Source organism: Salvelinus fontinalis, chromosome 11, assembly GCF_029448725.1.
Source record: "Salvelinus fontinalis isolate EN_2023a chromosome 11, ASM2944872v1, whole genome shotgun sequence".
In the NCBI taxonomy this organism is placed as follows: Eukaryota; Metazoa; Chordata; class Actinopteri; order Salmoniformes; family Salmonidae; genus Salvelinus; species Salvelinus fontinalis.
The window spans coordinates 18,825,065-18,843,025 of NC_074675.1; the positions used below are offsets into that span (position 1 = coordinate 18,825,065).

At 43.5% G+C, this 17,961-nt stretch overlaps 2 protein-coding genes across 2 annotated transcripts in view; one reads left to right on the plus strand and one right to left on the minus strand.

Moving 5' to 3' along the window:
- stab2 (stabilin 2) overlaps nt 1-1,346 on the plus strand; it is a 40,983-nt gene extending 39,637 nt beyond the window's left edge. The window contains exon 67 of the mRNA XM_055937827.1: nt 153-1,346. Coding sequence (XP_055793802.1) covers nt 153-212 — 60 coding nt within the window. The 3' untranslated portion in view covers nt 213-1,346. The remainder of the gene's footprint in view (nt 1-152) is intronic.
- LOC129865226 (lipase maturation factor 2-like) lies at nt 684-17,487 on the minus strand. Its single transcript, XM_055937828.1, has 14 exons — nt 17,245-17,487; nt 13,953-14,218; nt 13,837-13,865; nt 11,900-12,093; nt 10,536-10,714; nt 9,986-10,124; nt 9,302-9,424; nt 7,863-7,968; nt 5,159-5,255; nt 4,721-4,903; nt 4,352-4,520; nt 3,789-3,900; nt 3,403-3,511; nt 684-3,042 (listed from the first exon to the last, which is right to left on the minus strand). Exons 1-14 carry the CDS (start codon nt 17,336-17,338, stop codon nt 2,719-2,721), a joined length of 2,124 nt encoding a protein of 707 aa, XP_055793803.1. The 5' UTR covers nt 17,339-17,487; the 3' UTR covers nt 684-2,718.
- Between the last annotated feature and the right edge of the window lie 474 nt (nt 17,488-17,961).

Below are 17,961 nucleotides of genomic sequence, written 5' to 3' on the forward strand. Positions count from 1 at the left end.
GACCCCACCCTATTTTATTTGTATACCAACCACTGTAGAGAAAATATATGTGCATGAATATGAATTCTATTGAGCTATATGTGGTGAAGTAGCACCTTTGCTCTAGGGGGTGACAACATAACGCCAGATGACATATGAATGTGTTTTAACAGGAGGAGGACAAACACCATGTGGTAGAGGGTGGCTCGTATGACCTGCTCCAGGACTGCTGAGAGACACACGTCACAGTCCACACTCTCCCTCTGATAAAGCTGTGAGGAGTGCTACTACATGTTGTACACGTGTTGACCAGTGGAGGGCAGCACTGTGGGACAAAGAGCACCATTCAATCTGTAGTTCAGCACTATAGAAATGTCATTTCCGATTGCACGGACATTTGAAGCATTTACCGTGAATGCGGGAACATTGCCGTTGAATTTAAATAGCGCTAAACTTCCACGACACAGCTTGACTCGAGCCCGAAGACTATCCTCCTCAGAGAGAGTTGGACAGTGCCCTAAGGACAAACAGGGATAAATCTCCCACAAAACAACCTCACTATGGACTCATTCTCAGTGCCTTGTCTAGTAATGTTAGCAGTCTTCCTGTGGCGCAATCGTGAAAGAAATATTATACAGATTTTTGGGGGGTTAATTCATATACAAAATACGTATTTTAAGTCTCTGTCAAAAAGGGTTTACCCACAATTTCAAATCTTTAATAGTATGAAACGGAGATAACCAGATGCAACCGTCTTTGTTGATAAAACATTTGAAGCAATGCTTGAGCAAATCTTTCCATTCATCCAACCAACACACTCAAGAAAACGTTTAACCACAGCCAAATATACATATCAACCTAACTCTCAATGTCCAATTATGAAGCAAAGCATAAGCATGAAGGACTCTGGCGTTAGGATCTCGCCCCATAAGCATGGGTTTACAGGTTTGAACTCTGGGGCACTCTGCAGGTCAGTGAGTCAAGGCCACTTGGAGTGGCTGCCACATAAAAAGGTGGCATTGGCAGAAGGGTGTGATAACATAAGCAGAGGGAACAAATTCTTAAGGTTCCCTCTGTGATACAGACAGCAAAAAGCAGTGCTTATGGAGATACACCTGTAAGTGGGCACTTCATTTTTTAAATGAGAATATATTTAAAAACGAAGTTCCCACCTTTCCCCCAGGAGTTGCTTCATAGGAGGAGACCCCAGGGATTCACCCCCATGACATCTACCAGCCTTCCAACCATTACTGAGTGTCAACACAACCCCATACTTATATTGGTGAGATCCTTACCAGCGAGCCACTGGCTCTTTCACACTGAACACGTCTCTGTACATTTGTCATGAATAAATGCATAAACAAAGAGCACCACATATTGGTCATTGATCTCTGAAAAAGGTGTCTGTTCCTATAGAAAATCAGCCCAGGTCGAATCACTAAAATAATTGAACCCACAAATGTAAAAACGGGGATTGAAGCTCAAAGCCACAGACTCCGTCCCTTTTTGTTGTTGACCTTTAACATAACATGCAGACCTGTTAGTTTACCTGGTATTGACAAGCACACCTTTTCAACTAGATTTGACAAGATAGAAAGTGTAGTTTCTGACGAGCACTGAACGTTTCAGTCTTTTTCCATCTGTAGTTTGTCAAATCTAAGTGTTCAGTTTCAATATACAGCCAAGATTTATTTTAAACACTGACCAGTAAAAAGTACCTTTACATTTTAATCGCACAATCTGTACCGCCTCAGCGATAGACTGGTAGACTGGGCTCTAGGGGTTGGAATTTCTCCTTAGAGCCCAGTCATTTTGCAGCAGTGCTTTAACCTAATACACTAAGCTTAAGTAATACTACACGTCTCAAGAAATGTACACAGATGTGGAATATAAAGATTTCTTCGGAGCAGTTATGCATTTCAGCTGTTAAGAAGACTGCGACGAAGGGTTTTGAAGTTTGAACAGCAATCCACAGATTGCAAAAGGCAAAAAAGGTTTAGCAGGACAAAGCTTTCAGAATACAGTATTCTTGACGATGTCGCTATACAGTTTCTCGTGGTCGGGATAGAGGGCCCAGGTTTAGATATCATTACATGGAACCACTGTTGACAACTTGACATTAAAAAAAGTCTGTCTGATGCGGTGCATGAAAAGGTTCACTGAGGTACAATAACTGCACCCAGCCTGAATATCATATTAAAGATATAGCACAAGATTAAAAATGTTGGGACAACAACCATTAAAATGTATGAATGCATTCCCAGAATTCAGATAAAGTGTTCCCAGAAGAACAGATGGCAAAGCCCAAAAACAGCTCATAACAAAGCACCACTGTACTGTGATGTCAGGGACTCGCCCGTAGGCATGTCTGAAGACTCATCCATAGGCGGACCTGAGAATATGGTGACGGAAGGAGGCACAGAGAACATAGACATTTTTGCTTGTGTATGTACAATATATGGGTGTGTGTGTGTGAGAGAGAGAACTGACTGAATACAAGGCCACAGTGGTAGTCTCCGAGTCACAGAGCTGGTTGGATTGGTAGTTACTGTAGAAAGAGCTGGTTGGATTGGTAGTTACTGTAGAAAGAGCTGGTTGGATTGGTAGTTACTGTAGAAAGAGCTGGTCTGAAACACCTGAGATTTACATGTAGGTAACACCCCTTCTCTCCACCCTCCATCCCGAGACAAGGGGCAACAACAAGAACATAACAGGAAGTCCCATGGCAGCAGTCCCATATCACTTCCTCTTCTTAGTGCTCTTGTCAGCATCCCGTCTACTCTCCTCAGAGTTCTCCCTCTCTGCTTTGAGACTGGAGGCCGAGGCATTTTTCGCTGCTGGCTGGTCCTTAGCCTTCTTGGCCTTGGGTTCGGCTAGAGTGGGTTTAGCCTTTCGGCCCCTCAGAACCCCAGAGAGCAGGGTTTTGAAGAGCCAGATGGTGGCGACAGTGGCCAGGAGGGACCAGAGCAACAGGTGACCGGGTAAAGTCTGAACGTGGCCCCGTACCTGCTTCAGAGCCTGGGCCAGAGGAGAGTCAGGACTGGGCTGAATCGGGAACTTCTCCTGCACACAAGTTAATATGTAAGCACATGTACATACACAACAAAGACACGTAAGAGTGTGAGTGTTGTTGGTATGCGTTTCTGAGAAATCAGATTTGGTACACCTGGCCATACAGCACACACTAGTACGCACCACACACACACACACACTAAAAAGCAAAGGGGAGCGTGAATTCCATATACTTGAACTTGTTCTCAACTTGCCTACCTGGTTAAATAAAGGTGAAATTAAACAATGTAAAATATAGCCAATACACCACCACATCTGGAGTTGGGGCAATCATCATAAGCCACAGTAGTGATATTATTAGCACAATACAAAGTTACAACGTAACCCAGTTGAGCAAAAAGGCTTAGCTACCTTGAGTCCGTGCTGGTTGAGCATGGCCTCCAGAGTAGGGTCACCCAGCTGCACTGCAGGATAGAACTCCTCTGAATAGTCTCTCCTCCACCACTCATTAGGACCAGACCTGACAGGGAAGACAACCAATACACCACTCGTTACCATAGGAACATTTTATTTGTGTCTGGTTGAATCGAGTGGCTTTATCGAATTCTGACGATTAGCATACTATACATTTTGTAGGCATTTTATGAATAACATTACTTAATATAGTGAATATTTAAGTTCAGTTGTATATCTTAACTGATTTTATGAATGAATAATCTTAAGGAATTCATGGGTTAACCATTAGCACTCTCTCCCCAGCACACCCACTGCTGTGGTGGATGTCGTAGGCTGCTCACCCATCCTGTGTGGTCTGGGTGAACCAGTACCGGTAGAGGCTGGCTCGGAGGTAGACCGGGGGGGCCTGGCTGAATGGGTATTGGGCTGAGTCTGTCTGGATCAGTCTCACCACTGGGACACGGGGAGAGATACAGAGTCATGTGTGAGCAACGTAGTGCAGCATGTAGGTAAGTGGTCATCTGAGTGTTGCTGATATTTCTCCTTTGTTGGAAGGTTAATGATCTACAGTGTGAGAGTAAATCATGCCCACCTCACACTGACTAGCGGTTTTACATGTCAGGCGCATACCACCGAATTTCTGGGCCCGTATTCATGAAGCGTCTCAGAGTAGGAGCGCTGATCTATGATCAGTTTTGCCTTTAAGATCATAATCAATAAGATTAAATAGACAGGGAGGGGGCCTGATCCTAGAAAAGACCACAGGCCTAAAAACACCCAACAAGTGCCAAAATACAAGTAGCCTGCCAGATGCAACCTGCGCTTTCCTCATTAAAACAAAGACGTCTGTGCTCTATAGTTTAATTGAAAAATAGAAGTCATTATCCCAGAGTACAGTACATACCATCCTTATCGCCCTGCAGTAGGCAGTGCACTAGGCTTGTGAACCAGGGGCTCTGTTCGGCCAGTCCCTGGGCTGCCTGGCTCATCTGCCAGTCTAACCGTGGCTGGTGGGGGGCCACCACTGGAGGGGCCACGCCCACGTTCCCCGGCTTGTACATGAACTCTATCTCCTAGGAGGGCCAATGGGGAAAGGTGCATTGAAACACGATACACCTTTTGCAGAACTATATAAGACTGTTTTACTTTATAAAAGTCAAGTAGTTGAGGAAGATAATGTGATTGAGGACATTCCATGTCTAATATTGTGAAAGCTGAGAAAAAACTAAAACTTTTCAGCCAAAACTATTATTTTGGTCCCCCGCTCTCTTACGGTCCAGGTATTCTTGTCCATGCTGCCTTCTAGGACGACCTCTGACCTCCCGTCCACCCCAGTCATTCTGCTGTCCAGGCTGTAGGCACTGACCAGTCTATAGCGCTCTACTAGGCTGTAGGCCTGTCTAACCTCTGGGAGGATCTTACTGCTGTACACCTGCTCCATGGACGAGTAGGGCACCTGGGGACGAGGACAACACCATGACCAATCAGAGAGAATCTTATAAACAGTGCTAACTACTAGACCAATAGTAACGCCAACAGACCAATTAGGTAGATTTATGCTGTCTTCATTAAAATGATTCACTATTACACAAAACACTGACAAAGTAATTAGATGGGTTTTACTCAATAGATGAATGCAAGTATGAAAGAAAAATATTTAAGTTAACAAACAATCAGAAGGCTCCCTGTGTGATTGAGAGGTGTGACTCACCACACTGATAGCAAATACGGCGACTGCAGCAGAGGCAATGACAGCCCATTGGACAAGACCCCAGAGCTTCCAGATGCACCCTCTAACACACACACACCTGGGGAGAGTAAACACAGATCTGAGATCAGTGGACATTAACGCAAAACAAGGAAACAAGGATGACTCATGCTGCACCGGGGCAGACCACTGTTCTGGGGTCAGCAAATGCAGTGGAACTAGATATGAACTAGATCTACAGTTGTAGTTGGAAGTTTACATACAGTCGTGATCAAAAGTTTTGAGAATGGCACAAATATTAATTTCCACAAAGTTTGCTGCTTCAGTGTCTTTAGATATTTCTGTCAGATGTTACTATGGAATACTGAAGTATAATTACAAGCATTTTATAAGTGTCAATATTTGCAGTGTTGACCCTTCTTTTTCAAGACCTCTGCAATCCGCCCTGGCATGTTGTCAATTAACTTCTGGGCCACATCCTGACTGATGGCAGCCCATTCTTGCATAATCAATGCTTGGAGTTTGTCAGAATTTGTGGATTTTTGTTTGTCCACCCGCCTCTTGAGGATTGACCACAAGTTCCCAATGGGATTAAGGTCTGGGGAGTTTCCTGGCCATGGACCCAAAATATCGATGTTTTGTTCCCCGAGCCACTTAGTTATCACTTTTGCCTTATGGCAAGGTGCTCCATCATGCTGGAAAAGGCATTGTTTGTCACCAAACTGTTCCTGGATGGTTGGGAGAAGTTGCTCTCGGAGGATGTGTTGGTACCATTCTTTATTCATGGCTGTGTTCTTAGGCAAAATTGTGAGTGAGCCCACTCCCTTGGCTGAGAAGCAACCCCACACATGAATGGTCTCAGGATGCTTTACTGTTGGCATGACACAGGACTGATGGTGGCGCTCACCTTGTTTCCTCCAGACAAGCTTTCTTCCGGATGCCCCAAACAATCGGAAAGGGAATTCAGAGAAAATGACTTTACCCCAATCCTCAGTAGTCCAATCCCTGTACTTTTTGCAGAATATCAGTCTGTCCCTGGTGTTTTTCCTGGAGAGAAGTGGCTTCTTTGCTGCCCTTCTTGACACCAGGCCATCCTCCAAAAGTCTTCACCTCACTGTGCGTGCAGATGCACTCACACCTGCCTGCTGCCATTCCTGAGCAAGCTTTGTACTGGTGGTGCCCCGATCCCGCAGCTGAATCAACTTTAGGAGACGGTCCTGGCGCTTGCTGGACTTTCTTGGGCGCCCTGAAGCCTTCTTCACAACAATTGAACCGCTCCCCTTGAAGTTCTTTATGATCCAATAAATTGTTGATTTAGGTGCAATGTTACTGGCAGCAATATCCTTGCCTGTGAAGCCCTTTTTGTGCAAAGCAATGATGATGGCACGCGTTTCCTTTTTCGGTAACCATGGTTGACAGAGGAAGAACAATGATTCCAAGCACCACCCTCCTTTTGAAGCTTCCAGTCTGTTATTCAAACTCAATCAGCCTTACAGTGTGTTCTCTAACACTCACACCTGTCAGCTGGTCCTTTTGTGGCAGGGCTGAAATGCAGTGGAAATGTTTTTGGGGCGATTCAGTTCATTTGCATGGCAAAGAGGGACTTTGCAATTAATTGAAATTCATCTGATCACTCTTCATAACATTCTGGAGTATATGCAAATTGCCATGATACAAACTGAGGCAGCAGACGTTGTGAAAATGTATATTTGTGTCATTCAAGACTCCCCCCTTTTCCTCCAAACATAACAATGGTCATTATGGCCAAACAGTACTATTTTTGTTTCATCAGACCGGAGGGCATTTCTCCAAAAAGTACAATCTTTGTCCCCATGTGCAGTTGCAAACCGTAGTCTGGCTTTTTTTATGGCGGTTTTGGAGCAGTGGCGATATAGGACTCGTTTAACTGTGGAAATAGATACTTTTGTACCTGTTTCCTCCAGCATCTTCACAAGGTCCTTTGCTGTTGTTCTGGGATTGATTTGCACCTTTCGCACCAAAGTACGTTCATCTCTAGGAGACAGAATGCGTCTCCTTCCTGAGTGGTATGACAGCTACGTGGTCCCATGGTGTTTATACTTGCGTACTATTGTTTGTACAGATGAACGTGGTTCCTTCAGGCGTTTGGAAATTGCTCCCAAAGATGAACCAGATTTGTGGAGGTCTACACTTTATCTTCTGAGGTCTTGGCTGAGATCTTTTGATTTTCCCATGATGTCAAGCACAGAGGCACTGAGTTTGAAGGTAGGCCTTGAAATACATCCACAGATACACCTCCAATTGACTCAAATTATGTCATATAGCCTATCAGAAGCTTCTAAAGCCATGACATTTTCTGGAATTTTCCAAGCTGTTTAAAAGGCGCAGTCAACTTAGTGTATGTAAACTTCTGACCCACTGGAATTGTGATACAGTGAATTATAAGTGAAATAATCTGTCTGTTAACAATTGTTGGAAAAATTACTTGTGTCATACACAAACTAGATGTCCTAACCGACTTGCCAAAACTCCACTAAGAAATTAGTGGAGTGATTGAAAAACGAGATTTAATGACTCCAACATAAGTGTATGTAAACTTCCGACACACACTAAACTTAAACTGTCAACCGTATTTCGCTACTGAAAAACTCCTGGTCCTAAGATTTACCATCTTTGAATCACAAACTTTATTACAGATATTGTTTAAGTATGATATAGGCCTACTCACCCAAGCATGGCTGTCACCACCTCCCAGGTGAGAGAGAGAACTCCTACCCAGATAGTGGGTCCTGTCACAAGCTTCAACCAATTGCCAAACTGCTGCTGGGTGAAGGCTACAAAACAGGACAAATACATGAAACAAAATCACTTAAACATTAACATAACAATGTATTGTCAATGATTGACAGCCTACAAGAAATAAAATAAAGCAACACTACCGAGTCACTAGGTATACAGTATTACAGTGCCTTCAGAATGTCTTCAGACCAAGACTTTTTCCTTATTTTGTTACATTGCAGCCTTATTCTAAAATGTATTAACTATACCCCATAATGACAAAGTGAAAACAGGTTTTTAGAATTTTTTGCAGTATTAAAAGTAAAAAACAGAAATACCTTATTTAGGTAAATATTCAGACCCTTTGCTATGAGACTCGAAATTGAGCTCAGGTGCATTCTGTTTCCATTGATCATCCTTGAGATGTTTCTACAACTTTATTGGAGTCCACCTGTGGTAAATTCAAATGATTTGGAAAGGCACACACACCTGTCTATATAAGGTCCCACAGTTGACAGTGCATGTCAGAGCAAAAACCAAGCCATGAGATCAAAGGAATTGTTTGTTTGAGCTCCGAGACAAGATTGTGTCAAGGCACAGATCTGGGAAGGGCTCCAAAAAATGGCTATAGCATTGAAGGTCCCCAAGAACACGGTGGCCTCCATCATTCTTAAAAGGAAGAAGTTTGGAACCACCAAGCCTCTTCCTAGAGCTGGCCACCCGGCCAAACTGAGCAATCGGGGGAGAAAGGCCTTGGTCAGGGATGAGACCAAGAACCAGATGGTCACTCTGACAGAGCTCCAGAGTTCCTCTGAGGAGATAGGAGAACCTTCCAGAAGGACAACCATCTCTGCAGCACTCCAATCAGGCCTTTATGGTAGAGTGCCAGACGGAAACCACTTCTCAGTAAAAGGCACATGACAGCCTGCTTGGAGTATGCCAAAAGGCACCTAAAGTACTCAGACCATGACAAACAAGATTCTCTGGTCTGATGAAACCAAGATTGAACTCTTTGGCCTGAATGCCAAGCGTCACATCTGGAGGAAACCTGACATCATCCCTACGGTGAAACATGGTGTCAGCATCATGCTGTGGGAAGTTTTTCAGCGGCAGGGACTGGGAGACTAGTCAGGATAGAGGCCAATTTGAATAGAGCAAAGTGATGAGAGATCCTTGATGAAAACCTACTTATGTAAATGTGATTTTTTTTAAATTTGATACATTTTCCCCAAAAAATCTTAAAACCTGTTTTTGCTTTGTCATTATGGGGTATTGTGTGTAGATTTTTTTTTTTATGTAATTGCTCAATCAATTTTAGAATAAGGCTGTAATGTAACAAAATGTGGAAAAAGTCAAGGGGTCTGAATACCGAATGCCCTGTTAACCTACCGGTTTTAGAGGTAATAGACTTGGCCTCCCAGTCAATCTCCAGTGTGAAGAGCACTTTAGTTCCATAAATGATGGCAGCAAATACAGCCAGCAACACCAATGACATTATGGTTTGGTGCCAGGCTGCAAAAAAAATAACTTAATTAGATTAGGTACTCTTAGTATCACAAACAGAGCCCATCATTTGATTTTGTCCAGCTACTAAAAATGTATTTTGTAAGTTACGTTAAGGGGTTACCCATTAGGACATTAGGAATGTTAACTGTAGATAAACGAAATACATCACAGAAGTACATAAACAGGATAACACCTGACATCCTGCCAGATCAGACCACTCTGCCCGGGAATAAAACAATGAACCCCCCCCTTTTCCCTCTCCCTGCCATCAAGACTCAAGGACACCCATCAGAACTGAACCAGTGTTTGGCTGGCATGCACTCAGCAACGCACCCCTCACTGTGTAACGTCAACGTTGGCCAACTGGCGAGGCAGAACAGGAAAAGAAAGGAAGCCGATAATTACTGTAACAGCCTTTGTGTTTTATAGTACCTTCCACCAGCTTCAACACCATACTGGGTGTGGATAATGCTGTATTAGGGAGAAAGCTGGCCTGAACGTCTACTCTGGTGTTAAATGTGAGCTGTGAGAGTTGAAGGTTGCATAAGAAGAGAAGTGAGGTCATACTCTTGGCGCTCTTCTTCTTGCCGTGGCCCAGCCAGTAGCTGATATGGTCGTCGTCCAACAGGGAGAAAGTCAGAGCCAGGGAGAGGAAGGGGAGGAAGCCATAGTTCCCCACGAACATTAACTTCACCTGGTACACTGCCTGGTTATCCGTTACAGAGAGAAGTAGGTAGGTATAGTTAGAAAAAGGCATCGTGCAAATTACATGTGTGGGGTCGCAATCCTGCAACATTCAAAATCCCCTTAGACAGATACAGTTAGGTGTCATTCATTCACCATCAAGCATACAAATGACACACACAGTCTAGAGCCTTATAGCAGCATCTGAGTCTGGCGATTCCCTGGATGATAACAGACTAGATAAATTGTACTGTAGGTAGGTGTTTTTCTAAACCTCTCTTCTCTCAGCCAGACCTCAACACTTGATAGCGATTTAGGGGGCGGGCGAAAATTTTGAAAACAAACTGGAAGCCTATATTTCAGTGTGTTCAATCCTTTCTTAGACATTATACATGCTCATGTTTAGCAGCTGCTGGTGTAACCACACACACACCTGAATGTAGAAGGCTGCCAGTCTGAGGTGGCGGATGGGGGCGAAGTAGAGGGGGGGCACAGCAATCTCTGTCACCAACAGACCGACAGTCCCCAGCTTCAGGTACCAGTCTGGCAGCTGCTGGATGAACCAGGACCAGGGCAGGGGGATGCCCTGGGCCTCAAACATGTGTTTCACCGCTGGGAAGAGGGAGGGGGTTGATGGGGTGACAGAGGGGAGGGAGGATATGAGACATGGATGAGTAAAGATTGACCCATAACACTGCACCTCACACCTTTTTTGAGATCACGTTTTTAATCTCGGACACTTTTCCTGAACTGCGACTGATGTGTAGTGAGGCTCCAGGCATCATCATTATCATCATGGAAGTTAATGAGAATACTGCCGCTGGGTGAGGTACATACCCCTTACATGATGCACACTTTACAATCATAGCCAAGCACATGCATTCCTTCCTCATTGTCATTATTAATACATCTACAAGCATGAGTAATGTTATCATTACTTAACCAGTCTTCACATTACTCGTACCATTGAACATAGACTCCCAATTAGTTGCGGTCCAGAAGCTGTTGGGACACTGGCCTGACATTGGGATCAGGAGACCCAATTTCAGCCCAACGTCCCAACAGACTCCCATTTAGTTGCAGTCCCGAAGAAATACTAAACAAAAATATAAACGCAATGTAAAGTGGGTCCCATGTTTCATGAGCTGAAATAAAAAGATCCCATACATTTTCCATACGCACAAAATGCTTTTCTACCAAATTTTGTGCACAAATTTGTTTACCTCCCTGTTAGTGAACATTTCTCCTTTGCCAAGATAATCCATCCACCTGACAGGTGGCACATCAAGAAGCTGATTAAACAGTATGATTGCACAGGTGCACCTTGTGCTGGTGACAAGAAACAACCACCCCCCCAAAAATGTCCACCAGAGCCGTTGCCAGAGAATTGAATGTTAATTTCTCTACAATAAGCCATAATGTCATTTTAGAGAATTTGTCAGTACTCCAGTCGGCCTCACAACCGCAGACCACGTGTAACCACGCCAGCCCAGGACCTCCACATTCGGCTTCTTCAGCTGCGGGATCGTGAGACCAGCCACCCGGACAGCTGATGAAAATGAGGAGTATTTCTGTCTGTAATAAAGCCCTTTATGGGGGAAAACGAATTCTGACTGGCTGACCCATTGCTGAGTCATGTGAAATCCATAGATTAGGGTCTAATGAATTTATTTAAATAGACTGATTTCCATATATAAACTAACTCCATAAAAATCATTGAAATTGTTGGGTTTATATTTTTGTTCAGTATACATTGAACAGTACAGTTTTGTGTCATAAGAGGTTCCCCTGTCTCACCAGTGAGCCCCCACCAGCTGGGGCAGTGGCTGGCCAGCTTGGCGACACCGGAGCCAAAGGTGAGACGGAACAGGAGCCAGCGCACCAGCCAGAAGGTCACAGCGTCATGCTGACGGAATGCCGAGCGCCACCGCAGGAGGTTGAGCGGCGCGACTAGCACAGTCAGGAAGCCCGCCTCCAACAGCAGACTGTCCCTACGGGAGGGAATCAAATGAGACATTAATAATCAAATACCACTCTCCTTGAAAAAAAAAATCCCAACTCCTCCTCACATCATACCTATATAATGTATAGGGCACTGAACTCTCTCCAACAACCCAAAATCTCAGGTCTCAAAGAAATGACAAAGTTGAAACGTATTAAATCAATAAATACAATCAATAGATGACATTTCACTTGAAATTCCTCCACCAGAAGGCTACATGAAATTCCTGCTCAAAACAGTGGAATACAGTAAATATTCAGTGAGCTAATGACACTGCCTTTCAGGAAATCAGTTAGCCTAGTAGAAGCAATGCCCGTTAGAGCCAGAGGCACTGAGATGGCAAAACATACTGGTAGCTGGTCATCTTAAAACCGGTTGTAGTTGGCATTCTCTTCATGCAAAACCAAATGGTGTGCGTTAGGGGATAGCCAGCTAACTATAAACAGTTCAGACACACCCACCCCTACTACTTATAAAAACACAACCAGGCAACTATTTATTATCTATTTACCACTTCATGCAATTGCTGTGGAACCCAATGCCTTACACAGGCCCAGTCCTGGCCGTTCTGACGCCCTAGACGAGACAAAAACTAATTCCGCCCACCCTATACCCCCGCAAAACTAGAATAGTCCCTGTAAGCAAAATGACGTTGAAAAGACGTCTAAAATACGTCTTTATCAGAGGTGGGGGAAAAAATCGTACTTTTTAGGTCTTTGTTTGTCCCGATTCCTGTGACAAATTAAAAAAAAATAGGATATGGTGTTCGCTAACATGTCAGCGCATTTTTTGTTGTTGTTGATTGTGCACCATTTATGTTAAGCTATTTGATTGGAGAAACGTGCATGATGTAAAAAGTGTCTGCCTCAATACATTTTCATGCATACCCTTACTACCGTAGGCTAGATCTGCTACGTGATTTTTTTTTTGTTCGATGATTTTTCATAGACAGAAAGTTGGAGGATGCATCTCTCCAACAGCACCCTGGAGAGGCACGCTGGGAATGGACCAGCTAAATATTTTTTCACCCCTGCCTTTGACAAAGTGGGCACTGCTTATCACAAGGTGGCATCAGAGCTCACCTAAAAATCCCATATGCCACTGGTTGAAAGAAATTGTCATTGTTTTGGGGCAGAACTATGTGAGGTTTTATGTGTTGTTTAAGGTATGCCTTGGTCAGTTTAGCCCTTATCAATCTACTGCCATAGGCAGCCGTCTAATCATGCCTGATGGGCAGTCTGGCTCTGGCCTTATGTCATCTTGCTTTGCTACAACCAGATATCAGTAAATGTGTTGCAATTCTAGCACATCTCCAAGCTTAGCTAAAAGTCCATAAATCTAAAACCATATTACATGTGTGATAGATGTCCTTCAATGCAAAGTCCGCTTACCCCTATAAAATATGCATGATGTCTAAGACTGTTACATATGCACAAACACTTTCAACAACCGTTCTAGTCGCAAGATAGACAACCGGTGCACTGTAATATGTAATCAACACAGAATTATGAAGAGTGGACAGTGAATTTGACTGGCAAATGGTTCCAATAGCAGTTTCTTGTCTGACACTGATGCTCTTGCAGTAAAGCCCATGGCTGATAACAAAATGACGTCACACAGACCCAGTAGACTTTGTGTTCAGCATTAACACTTTAGTAAACAAAGTACTTTTCGCTTCAATGTTACGCTCTATCAATTCAGCCCATATGAGAATTCAGAACAGATGACTTACCACTGAAAACGCAGAAAGTCTTGACCCACCTGTCAAGAGTAAATTATGTTGATTAATTTACTGTACAGTATCTAACCAAACCAATGGCAGACAGACAGCCACCCCCACCCACCGACCTGACAGAGGGAGAGGTAGAGGGCCCAGAGGCAGAAGAAGACCAGGCTGTCTCGGAGGGGCTCCACTAGGGCTGCTCCCAGGGCTAAGAGCGCCCCCGCCAGGCAGAGGAGCTCCATTGCCTGCTGGGCGTCCAGGTCCAGACCCAGCCGGGGCCCCAGCCACAGCAGGGAGGGGTGGGCATGTATCTGCTCCAACACTGGCCTGGAGCCGTCCACACGGGGCTCCACCAGGCGCACAGGCAGGACCCCCTCATTGCCATAGAGGCCTGGCCACAGAGACAAAGAGCAGGGATGGATAAACAAAACAGAGAGGGAGGGGGGGGTTGTGTTTATTGAGAATGGGGTTAGTGAATAGAGGTCATGTTCATATACTTAAAGTAAGTGGGTTTATGGTACCCTGCTAAATAGGTCAAAGGTCATGTATGTGAAAACAAGACACTTGTTTTATCTGTGCTGTCTGCTTATTCAGTCCAATGGAACATGTGAAAGAAAGGTGGAGTTTAGCAGCTTACATTGCTTACGAGTTGAGCCAAGATTGTGATCAACTGATTGGAATGTAGCACTTTTTAAAAACTTTTTAATTCAAAAACTGAAAGTATACAGCTAGTCTTACTACAGTCCATTGGAATCTAGTGTATTTAGTGTACTTTTGAGACGACAGGTGAAGCTGAGAGACCAGAAGTGCCACTACGACATAGCTGGCACACAGAGTGGACCAACTGAAAGTATGCTCACATTTGGAATTAGAAGCAGAGAAATAAAGTAAAACACAAACACTAAATTGTGCAATGATGACTCATTCACATTCAATGCATCTCATCTTGCCAGCACTTGTCAAATGAGATGTGTTATTTCAGTTAGGCCACTTGCTGCCTGACTGTAAATTGACTATGGAGTGGATTGCAAGTAATGGACATACACATATTTTGCACTTGGTAAAATGTGTTTTGTATTGGATATTTGATTCTCTCCTCAATAGCTATTGAAACAAGCATGCCATGACTATGAAGATAGTATTATCTAAATCAGGGGTGGATGGAGAAAAATCCACACTTGAATTTTTCATAATAAGATTTCAAATCTTCAATAGCTCTTACACAAAGCGTTCAAAGACTATGAAAATTATAAATTCTATATTATAAACTCGGCGGTTTGAGCCCCGAATGCTGATTAGCTAAAAAAAACATCGTATATCGGACCGTATATGACATTTTTTTTACTATTCTAATTACATTGGTAACCAGTTTATAATAGCAATAAGGCACCTCAGGGGTTTGTGGTATATGGTCAATATTCCACAGCAAATGGCTGTATCAAGGCACTCCACCGTGCGTAAGAACAGCCCTTAGCCGTGGTATACGGCCATATACCACACCTTCTCGGGCCTTATTGCTTAAAATCCGGGGAGGATGGACAAAAATCCATGTTTGTTTGTGTAAAGAAAAGTACAAACACTACACCTTGTATTCCAAAACGCCTGAAACCAACATCAGCGTGAGTATATGATGATTACAATTTGGCGGCGTCTAGTCAGAAATCCTGTCTAGGATGTTGGTTTCAGACGTTTTGGAATACAAGGTGTAGTGTTTGCACCTTTCTTTACAATAGTGGTGAAATCCACGGAATGTTCCACACAGGAACAGCCGACGACAATACCGCACCGAATAGATGACGAGCTGTGAAGGATTCCAAGGGTAAATATCATTGACATTGACACACACACACACACACACACACACACACACACACACACACACACACACACACACACACACACACACACACACACACACACACACACACACACACACACACACACACACACACACACACACACACACGTTCTAAATGCTGAGTTGATTAGCAGGTGGACCCAGGTGGACCGTGTAGCAGCCTGAGTGAATGGGGCCGTCAATTAATCACCCTTCTCCTCCCACCCCAACAACATGTTATTTAACAGAAAGAGATATTGAACACTAAACGCAACAACAAAAAATCTATAGAAAAAATGTATATTTTTAATCCATCCTCCCCTGATTATGAATAAAACATTTTCATAATCATATCGTGCTTTGCGTAAAAGCTATTGAAGATTTAAACCCCCCGATAAAGACAATCAAAATGTCTAAGAATAAGAAGTGGATTTTTGTCAATCCTCCCCCGATTCAGAATCTACCATTTTCATAATAATGGAATGGTTGGTTCATTAGCTATTGAGGAGACAAAACCGAATAGCAACCCAAGATTTCAATATAAAACTCATTTTACCTTGGTACATTTCACATACAATTTACATAATAAGACGGCTGCATGATAAAGTAAAGTGGTGTAATGACAGTGACGGCAAATCAACATGACTACAAGTTCGTATTTAGACTGGGAAAAGGTGAAAATTATACTACAAGTCAGATCTATTGTATACTGTTAGGGGTCTGAGCCAAGCTCGAATACTGGATTTATGACGGGTTATTCCCAACGCACTCAGCGCTTGCAGGACGCTTCAGTGTGCACATTCTGGGGGAAAATCCTAACCCTCAGACAGACAGACACAGCCATAAAAAAGCCAACGACCTTGTAAAGAAAACATCCACTTGTCCCAAGCAAATATCTAAAACGGGCATCTGTCCAACAATGGCCAGTGCTGTCAGGACGTGGCCATAGCATGTAAGGCCACATCACTTCTATAGCTGCCAACCTGCCTCACTCTCCTTTATACAGCCACCCAGCCCTAGCCTCATACGAACTTGTGAGCTCGCGAGATCAGGATGGTTCGTACGAGGCTAAGACCACCCTACATTAATGTTTGGCTCTCATTACTACGCATTATCCCATTCTATAACAAGTCATTCACCTATACAACTAGTTAATGTTCATAAATAAATACGAACACATCAATGTTGATCTATTCAAACTGAATAGTCTACTGAATATACACTCAAAAGACATTCTCCTTTTCTAGGCCTAGGCTATAGTGATGGTGCATGAGTTGTAACACTAGCAAAGGCAATGAACCTAGCGAAATAGCTTGGCGCGTGGAAGTTGTCATTTGGTCGCCCGATCAGTCCAACAACACAGGCTAGGTCAGAAAGTAGTCATTTCATCCCCAGTGTACTTAACCGACCAGATGCAACTACATTAATCAGTTCATCATCACAAGCGAAACATATGGAAAAAGTGGGATTCAACGACGCAGAGCTAAACACCTTTCCATGACCATCAACAGTCAACCAATAATAAGGTTCATTCGATTACAATTAATAAATAGATGTTAAATAGATAAATGTTGTTTTACCTGGTATCTGAACATAGAGGGATGCAAAAGCAAACATGTAAATAATTGCCATACTCCATAAAAACATATGACGCGGTAGTCTGGTTTCCCCCATGTTTACGGCTTGGCGTTCCTGCTAAATATAAAAATATTTTCTACGTCTTTCAACACGGCACGAATAAATAACGGACGCTGTCCAATTCATCCAGTACGGTAAAAAAAAATACTGGATGGTGCAGAAGGCGTGGTTCTTCTTCTTCTTCTGTGGAATTTATATCGCGGTTGGCAACCAACTTTAAACTGCATTACCGCCACCAACTGGACTGGAGTGTGGACCAGAGACAGCAACTGTCTCTAAATCCTACCCAATAATCTCGTTTTCCTATGGAAAGGAAATACATCGTTAAATACTACATCCCCTGAAGATTTCCCCAGCAGTTCACTTAATCCAGGCTCTTCAACCCCATTACTCCTCAAATCTAATAACATTCGCTGCCTTTCTCTCACATATTTCTAGCACTGAAATAGAACATGTTCCACTGTCTCCGTCTCCTCCTGACAATGATCACACCTCCAAGTCGGATGTTTCACCAGCACTTTCAATGTACTATTTAGCTTTGTGTGTCCCAGTCTCGGCCTTGTGACCACTTTCCTCCCTTCTGTCTCGGCCAGGGAAGTGTCATTAGTCCTTTGTTGTACAGCCAGAAGAGTTCAAGAAGCGATTAGTGAAGTAAAGCA